The sequence below is a fragment of the Aythya ferina genome, assembly GCF_964211825.1.
Source record: "Aythya ferina genome assembly, chromosome: 5".
Lineage (NCBI taxonomy): Eukaryota > Metazoa > Chordata > Aves > Anseriformes > Anatidae > Aythya > Aythya ferina.
In genome coordinates this window covers 50096668-50106249 of record NC_140301.1, presented here as the reverse complement: position 1 = coordinate 50106249, position 9582 = coordinate 50096668, and the positions used below count along the sequence as shown (strand labels likewise).

The 9582-nt window shown below is 44.2% G+C and overlaps 1 protein-coding gene across 1 annotated transcript; it reads left to right on the top strand.

Annotated features, from left to right (window-relative positions):
- Positions 1-1511: 1511 nt before the first annotated feature.
- Positions 1512-2977, top strand: GSC (goosecoid homeobox). The gene is made up of 3 exons (XM_084521257.1): positions 1512-1862; positions 2066-2325; positions 2694-2977. Exons 1-3 carry the CDS (start codon positions 1535-1537, stop codon positions 2844-2846), a joined length of 741 nt encoding a protein of 246 aa, XP_084377383.1. The 5' UTR covers positions 1512-1534; the 3' UTR covers positions 2847-2977.
- Positions 2978-9582: the final 6605 nt, after the last annotated feature.

Here is a 9582-nt window from a genome sequence, read left to right as displayed (position 1 = left end):
CAAAATAATGTGTTCCTCGTAAACGGACCTTAATGGGTTATTTTCATTTCATGCGTACAATTTCCTACCTTCTTTGATGGAGGGCTGATGGGGTAAATAGTCTAATCTTATTCAGTTCACCTCCTGTGGATTCCCAGTGACAGTCGTGACAGACGAAGTATTCTGCAAATCACAAGAGCCAGCTACCAAGAGAGCCAAACGTCTTAACAGGAAGAGTTTTAGGGACTTTTTAAACTGCTCCATTTTAAATTCTCGGAGCATGCAAAATATAAAGTTCGCCGTAGCACCGCAACTCTATAAGCTTCGTTTTCTAAGCTAGGAAAGAATTCATTTTTCCTTAGAAAAAGAAAAGAAAGAAGCACCGGAATGGAGATCAAAAGCGAATCGGAACACCTACCAGACCCGGGGATTTGAGATGGCAGTGGTCATTAACATTTCCACCTTCTGGCTTGTTTAAAAATAGAAAGTGATAGCTGTCTGGATCTGAATCTGCAGAATAGAACACAATAAAATTGTTTACAACATTCACGTGTCTCAGTTCCGCCAGGTGATCTATGAAAAGAGGAAAAAAAATAGTTCGTTTACTCAGCAGAAGACGTTGTTACATCAGTGCATAAAGCTTAAATCAGAGCAACGTACACTCCTCAATGCCGCTTCAGTTCTCCGAGCCGGGGGACGCAGGACTCAAACCCAGCTAACAGAAACACTTGGGGGGAGGGGGGATTGCATGCTTATACCGAAGTTTATTATTTTTTTAAAAAACTTGCTTCTTAACCAATTCGAAGCATAAATAACGAATCTGAGCTTCAGACGGAGGAAATCGCACCCACTAATGTGAACTAACACGAGCAAAGTAGGTGCATAATAGACGAGGCTAGGAGCTGCTAACCACTTCTGCACAATGGCATTAATAAGATTAACCTGGGCAATTAGCCGGTGCAGCAGAGATCAAGCCTAAATCTGGGGCCTTTCAAAAAAACCCACTAATGGAAAGGATTACGTTAATTTCATTAATTCTCAATACACAGACCCAGGCTCCTTTCACTCCTTTGTGTAACCCCCCACCTCTTCCCCACCGAAAGGAAGGGGGGGGGGGTGCAAAATCAAATCTGGTTTTGTTTGTCATCTGCATATTACCAGGAACTAAATCCAGGATGACGTCGCCTGGGTATAAAAAAGGGAAGAGGTTCAGATGGATTATACTCCGTGCAGCCCTCTGGGTTGAGATCAGTAAACAGGAGAGAGTTGAGGGGGGAAAGTTCCAGGGGTGGATCCAGCGCACACACACACGCGCGTTCACACGCACAGCGGCGCGCAGACACACACGCACACTCTGCCCGCCAGCTGCCCTCGGAAAAAGCTCCGCTCTTTTCTCTCCGAGCCCCCTCTTTTTTTTTTTTTTTTTTTCTTTCCAAAATTCCTCCGAAAAGTTTCGATTCCCCGTCTCCTCCGGCCTCCCCCGCCCTCCACCGCAACCACCCTCCCTCCCCCCCGCGGCCGGTCCCCGCTGCCCTGCCCCGGCACGGTTTGGGGCATGCCTGTGAGCATGTTCAGCATCGACAACATCCTGGCGGCCAGACCTCGCTGCAAGGACTCGGTGCTGCTGCCCCCGAGCGCCGCGCCCGTCGTCTTCCCCAGCCTCCACGGGGACTCGCTCTACGGCAGCGCCTCCGACTACGGCGGATTTTACTCCCGGGCGGTGGCACCGGCCTCGGCGCTGCCGGCGGTCGGCGGGTCCCGGCTCGGCTACAACAACTACTACTACGGGCAGCTGCATGTGCCCGCGTCCCCCGTGGGCCCCTCGTGTTGTGGGGCCGTGCCGGCCCTGGGAGCTCAGCAGTGCTCCTGCGTCCCCCCCGCAGGTAAGGGGCACGGCGGGGATGCGGACGGGTTTGGGACGGGATTGGGACGGGATGGGATGGGACGGGACCGGACAGGACCGGACGGGCTTTCTTTGTTCCCGGAGCCGCGGGGTTAGGAGGCGGTGGCGGGGAGCGGGGGATTCTCCGGGGGGAGCAGCAGTCTCATGCGAAAGCCTGTCGTCGTCTCGTCTGTCTGTCCTTAGGTTACGAGGGCACTGGCTCAGTGCTGATGTCCCCTGTTCCCCATCAGATGTTGCCCTACATGAACGTGGGCACTTTGTCCCGGACGGAGCTGCAGTTACTCAACCAGCTGCACTGCAGGCGAAAAAGACGGCACCGGACTATCTTCACTGACGAGCAGCTAGAAGCGCTGGAAAACCTCTTCCAGGAAACCAAATACCCAGACGTGGGCACCAGGGAACAGCTGGCCAGGAGGGTGCATTTAAGAGAGGAAAAAGTGGAGGTATTTCGGGCTGCCTCTCCCTTTGCCTTAAAACGCGCGGGGCGGAGGCGCCTCTCTACGGCTCCTCCAGAGCAACAGGTTTGCCGGGGGGAAAGGGGTTGAGATGGGTTGGGACGCATTTTATTTTATTTTTTCCCATTTCCCCAGGGTGTCCTTTTAGGGGCGGCCGGCGGCAGCCGTTCTCCCATGGAACCCGGGCGGGAGAGAGCCCGTCGGAGCACGGCCGCCGCCTGCGAGGGGCTGCGGGTGGGACAGGGCAGCGCCCGAGGGGGGAAGGGACGGGGAGGCGGGGGCTGCGTGTCCCCTAACCATCTGCCTGTCCCCTAACTGTCCCTCTAACATAACCACCCGGCTTCCTCGCCCGACAGGTTTGGTTCAAAAACCGCCGGGCGAAATGGAGGAGGCAAAAGAGGTCGTCTTCGGAGGAGTCGGAAAACGCGCAAAAATGGAATAAAGTGTCCAAAACATCTCCGGAGAAGAGGCAAGAAGACGGCAAAAGCGACTTGGACTCCGACAGCTGATGCCTCGCGGGGGGCCGCTTCCCGTGGACTGTAGGATACGCTCCGGAGGATGCTACTATCTTGCACAGGCTCTGCCTTGTCGGAGGGGGAAACTATCTGTATATAATGTACAATACCCCGAGTTGATTGCGTGTAAATAAAATGTGGTGCGGAGGTGTTGCACAGGTAGACGGCGGCGCGTCTGCGGGCCGGCAGCGAGCGCGGCGGACAGGGGCGAGGGGCGGCTGCTGCAGGCGGGTTTGCGCCGTGGAAGCCGGCGCAACGGGGCCCAACGGGACCCCGGGGAGCCGGGGGGAGCCGGGGCGGGGTGCCGAGACTGGGGCCGGCCACCTGTCCCCTGCAGGGCCCGAGAGAGCGGTCGCCCCCGGCGAGGAGGCTGGCAGGTGCCTCCTGGAGGGCTCCGGCGGAGCGCTGAGGCTTGGCACGGCTTGGCCCTGCTTGGCCCAGCTCGGTTCGGCCCGGCCCGGTCCGCCCCGGTTTCTCGCAGGGACCCTTGGGGGCCGAGGCTGCGGGCCGTGGGCCGCGGGTAGCTGCAAACTTGCTCCTTCTCTCGTCCTTCTTCGCTCCATCCGCCTGTAATCATATCGATCTGGGGATTTGTTGGGCCCGCGGCAGCACGCCTGGCTCTCTTCTAGTTTTATTTTCTTCTTTTCTCCCCCTAACAGCCCTGGTGGGTAATCCCCCGCCCCCGTTGCTGCTCCCTCACCTCCTTTGTGCTCCCAGCTCGCAAACCTGAGTCAAGCTGGAAGCGATGATCTTCAAAACTATTTGCAGGCAAAGCAAACCAGCCTCCCACTTGTTACTCTGTTGTATTTCCTTGCACTTTTCTCTCCCTCTTTCCTGCTTTCTGGACCGATGCCCTGCTGAGTTTCTGAAGAGTTTGTCTCCGATGTCCGTCCCGAAAAGCTATCGCACGAGCACACGGTGGTGTTCAGATCTGCTGTTAATAAATTTCAGCAGGGACGGTATGAGCACTTGCATGTTGCTCTCAGAGATGTTCAATCAGAAGTTACAAATCGAAGTTTTGTCCCCTTTGAGACAGCACCTTTGATATTAGGAAGGCAGGTCTCGCTTTACTCTTCCCCTTGGGAGGCCCTTGTAGTAGAGACACCTATTGTCCTTGTAAAATTCATGCCTGTTTGTTTTATGCATTTTTTCCTATGATTCTCAAACTCTGAGCACTCGTTCCCCCAGAGCTGAGCTACCTCTCCAAGACAGCCGTTTCACTAGGTTGTTTTGTTGAGAAAGGCCTTTCCCTCTCCTTGTCAATGAAGACTATAAATGGAAAACAATTCAATGTGAAGCCAATGCAGACAATTTCCAGCTAGAAATCTGCATGTCATGTCTTTCCTTCAGAAGTTACGATTACTTAGCAATAAGTGAGATGATTTTCTTTAATTACAGCCAACGCCTCACCTGTATCCATTCTGCTTGTCCGCGTTAGACAAGATAATGGTTTATACAAATGCTCTCATCACTGCTTCTGGTGGCACCAGAAATGTTCTATACAGCTGTGTTGCTTGTCCTCATGCATTTTCCCCCTTGCATGATATATATATATAGATAGATATTAATTTTCTCTCTCTCTCTCCTCTCTCTCTCTCTCTCTCTTTTTTTTTTTTTTTTTTTTTTTTTTTTTATGGGTACTGTATCGCAGTACATAGAGTAGGTGCTAGTGCAATGGGGAGGATCTCAGTGGCTATCTGCTCAGGTAACATTTCCTAACATACTTGTGTTTCCCCACAAATGTAGTAACTCTGAGCAAGCTCTCAGTGTACCGAGATGTAGGTATATTTGCTGTGGAAGAAATTAACTGTGGTTTTGTACAAGTCAGTCCTTTAGGGGGCTTACAGTTTCATAGCTACTAGTCTCTTGAAGAAAAGAAGAACTTTAGCCTCTTTTGTTACTTAGCACAGCAGAGAAGGAAGGTGAAGAACAAACTTCTCAATGGATTCTTCTGCTTTGATACGTATCAAAGTCTAGTTCTACAGAGCTGTTGCATTTTGGAGATGCTACCCTATTGCATATATGCATCAGATGCATATCTGATCTCCATAAACTGTATTGAACTGCAGTCAATCAACACTGAAAATTAGTCCAATTTACTAAAAACAGTTTTCAAAATAAGTGTTTTGTTATGTTATATGCAAGAAGTCTCACTTGAGAGGGTTTTTAATCCACCATCTCCTATGTATTTAGTCATCGTTAGATTTTTAAAGTGGCGAATTGGCCAACAAAAAGCCAAGTCTAAGGAGAGCATTCACCAGGATTTTGCAAATGCTTAAATATTTCCTTTATTTCCCATGTATAAATAGCCTCACTGCCACACTGAGAGCTTGGCAGAGTTTTGTTTTGCTTTTTTTCTGTGCAAATACAGGAGGATGGTAATTTTGGAAGTCACTGTTAAGGACTTCAGCCTACTTAGTTCGATGTGAGAGTTAAACTGGATCTGGACTTGTAAGGGATGGTATTTAAATACATTTCTGATAACTAGTACTAGTTATTTAAAATTGTAGTTCATATCTTCAGAGATGTTTAGATTTTTCCAGGGGACCAAGGTGCTCAAGAGCTGTGGGAGTTCCAGGTCACAGAACTTGCCCATTTGTGGACTTATTTTCAACTTTTTGTTCCATGGAAGCAAATTATGTTACACTAGAACAAAAATCTTAAGTACCCAAACTAGCTTTCTATGCATGAGGCTGTGATGAAATCATCAGTGATTGTTTTAAAATCATACTGTACCTTAATCTGAGTTAATATCTGAGTTTCGTATGAAATCTTGATTACCAAAACCTGATGTTGCGGTCTCTGGTGTCTGTTCTTAATATTACATGTAGATGTAAATCTACTAGAGTTGATAATATTCCTTTAAAATGTAATTTAAAAGCATTTTTAATCTTGATCTAAAAGCTTTAGATTACTTACTAAAACTGGTATTTGTACCATTAACCAGTAGGAGTAATGCTTATACCTTCTTTTGAAAGAAGAATATTCTCTCACTCTTTTTCTCAACAGTGTGTGGCAAAACCTAAAGGTTTTGTTCTCTCTCTCTTGCACTTCTTACACTACCAAATCAGATCCTATCTAGCCTGGAAAAAAAGTAGTGAGAAGATGGCATCAAAAGGACCAAGAAAGTAGAAAATAAATGATTCACAGGGTGAAGATGATTGTAGTAAAATCTCTCTTTAAATTGTTGTGTTTCAATGACATAATCAAGCTCTAGATGTTTCCCTTGATTTTTATTTTGGATGAACTCCTACAAGCCAAAATTAAAATCCCTCAAAACAATTTTCATTATTTTCTCTGTTAGTGTAATAGGGTAACGCAAGGCAGGGGACCTGAATACTTGCAATGTTCTAACAGGTTCAGTTCTAACAAAGAAGCTTTGAAAGAGCTAGTTAAGGCACTGTATATTCATACTTGTATAAGGAGTCTGAAAGTTTTTTTTTTCATTTGGTCTGTGTCTCCTCCACTGTAATTTACAATCTTGCATCTTGGTGTAAACCCATTCTCAGAAGATTTAATATGACTGAAGAACTTGCTTGGCTATTTTTGAAGCATGCTGTTTGGTTCATGGTATTGACATACTATCTAGGTTTTAGAACACAAGTTCAGTTTCTTGCTGAAACTGATTTTCTTCCACTGATTTTCTATGAAGCTTTGGACTTTTTGTTTCTAAATTTGGTTGTAAAATGAATAATATTAATTTCAGATCTCACAGGAGAGAAAGAGTGGGGGGAGGTTTACAAGAAATAAAATAAGCTACCTCAGAGGCATGCTGTTGTAGCAAAGACTTATTCCAGATAATGTTATGCATTATAAAAATAATTGAATAATTATACAATAGGACCACACTCTAAATAAATCTTCATAACACTAAGCTGTTTAAGTTTATGAAATTTTCCTGAATGGGAAAGTCATAACATGGGACATTTAAAGCGAGGGATAGCAGACTGAAGTAAGGGTACAATACAGAAACATTCTGCTGTGTACAGTCAGCTTGAGCAATCTGACGGATATCTTCATCTGTGCCTTCTGTATTTAGATGGCCAAAAATTGTTTCTGTTTAATATGCTATTTACCATAGCTATTCCAAGTAGTCTTGTAGTAAGTAAGTAAGTGTAAGTGTAGTAAGTAAGACTGGAAAGCAGAGGTCAAATTATTTTGGCTGACGTAAAGTGATTTATTTCATCTGAAAATCTGTACTCCCCCCCGATCCCCGCTTCAATTTTACTAATACTTAACTGTTTCTGAGCTTTACCATAATGGGATCCTGGGAGTATAAACCATACAAGCTCTTTCCTACATGACTTGTGAAGCAAACATTTGGATTAGTGGAAGTCATAATAAATAAATAAATAATTGCAACACTAAGGTGAGTTCATATATTTTTGTGCTCCGTCTGCATTTATTGGTTCTCTGGGGTTATACACCATGGAGCATAAATGAACAAAAACCCAAAGAGTTTTTGTTTTGTGTTCTACTCCCTTAAGGTTTCATTCCATTTACACTTTATGTTTTCCTACTTTGGAGACTTGACTAAATCTAGACAGAGAAGTTCAGTCAAATTACTTTGTTTCTCTGGGGCTGCCACTTACCCTGATTTGATATACAGAGTCTGTTATACAAAGGTAACAGTTGTAGCTGCAATACCTTAGATTGCAATTAATACGAAGTTTAAATGACCTATCTCTAAAATATCTGACAACTTTAACCATAGAAACCTGTATTGTTTTGGTACAAACCAGAATATTGTAACTACACAGAGAGGGAGGAGTGGAAGTTTCAAAACAACTTAAAAAAAAAAAACAGACTTCTTTTACTTTTTGTTTTCAGGATAGAAAACAAAAAAATGTTTCTCTGTCTACAGAGAAACATATCCCTTAAGGACATAAAGCTAAACTTAATGCATAACTAAATGGAATAATATAGAGCCTCAGCAGGAGAAAGGCCATGACACTTATAGCTTGAAAGTACCTGTGCAATTGAATGTTGAAAGTTACATCATCCTTGTCTTCTAAATGATGTCTGAATACTGCTGTTTGCATTTCTTTCCTTCTCCTCATCCAGACAAACATGCTAGCTTGCCTTGGAGATTTGGAGCCACACCTGATTAGTATACCTCAAAACATATTTGATGCATGTGCCAACTTAGAAGTTCTAATTGTCCCTTTACATTATATCCAGTCAAAGGGCCTTCCCCATATTTCTGAACTAAGCATTGAATCTTCACTAGAGTCTGCATGTGTTTATTTACATCAGCACAAAGACTATAATAAATCTTTATGAGTTTCAGTCTTCGAGGGGATTTATTCAGTGGTTGCTATCCAGTAACTGCAGAGTGCTTTGTTAACATTGTGCATGGTGTTTTGATCTTGGCTGCACCCTGGCAAGAGGGACAACTGATGTATATGAAGCCCCTCCTCTCTTTACTTCTCCATGTAGAACAGTCTCTTTTAACAGAGCAGCTTCCAGCAGGGCTTTGGCTTCCCTTCCTGAGCAATGTATGTGGACCTGTGGACAAGGTAGGTTTAGTACATTCTTTTCTTAGGAGAAAACAAAACAAAACAACAAGAAAAAAAAACAAAAAACAAAAAACAACAAAAAAAAACCAAACACACAAAACAAAACAGAATTAAGAGCCAGCCTCTGACTCTGATGGTATCATTTCAGTGATCTGGTTTGCAACATAGCATCACAAACCATTGGCTTTGTACTGCAAACTACAATGTTGGGGTGAGTTGCTGAGAATGAAGCTGGCATCACTCACAACTCCAAGGTGTTATGAAAGTAGAATCTGAATATAACTATTTATTTCCTTTATTTAGGGCTTTTGGCACACTGTCAAATAATTTAGCTGTGACTTTTCTGAGTAGTCCCAAGGTAAGGAGCTACTTCATTAGCATTACTCCATTTTACTGTTGGAGAAGCTTAAGTACCCCTTCCTCAAGGAGACATGCAGGAAGTTTTTGGCACAGTGTGGGGAAGTAGAAGTGATGTCATATTTTTGGTGGTGAATTTTATGCCATCAGCATGATTTCCTTTCATCCTAATGGTAATTTGGCTTTTCTGGTAGAAGTAAAGCCTTCATGGTTATGTTTTATGTGATTATATATAAAACTTCTCCTGCTTCATGAAGAATTTGCACATTTTTGCCATGTGAGTGAACCCAAACTGAAGGCTAAATTAATGGAAGATAAATGAAGGAAAGTACAGTATATTTTGTGTGTATGAAATATCTATTTTGAAAAGTTACAAAGTGAAATTCCTGACTTGTTTTGCTTGCACACCCAAAAATGTGTCGAGAGTGTTGCATGTGCAAGGAATGCAGTGCCAGTAGAGAGTGAGTAACATTTTGTTAAGAACAGAGAATGGAAAAGAGTTATTTTAATGCCAAATTTCACCCTATAGTGGATAATTATAGCCAAGTTGTAAACCCCTTAAAAGTTACAAGGCACCAGCATAATGAAACACATAACCAAAATTTACTGTATATGTGTAGATTGTGAGCTTACTCTTGAATATTTAGTCTTCAACTTCTTAAATTTGTAGTTTCCACAGAGGGCTTATAAGTGCTAGAATTTTGATCAACTGTCTCAGATAAACTACTGCTATTGTTATCACTATAAATCTCCCTAACCTAAAAGCTTTAAGGAGGCTGATATTTTCTGTGAAAACTATGATTCAGAACGGCATGAACCCAGTACCTTTTATGTGGAGCTTTCTGTCACTATAC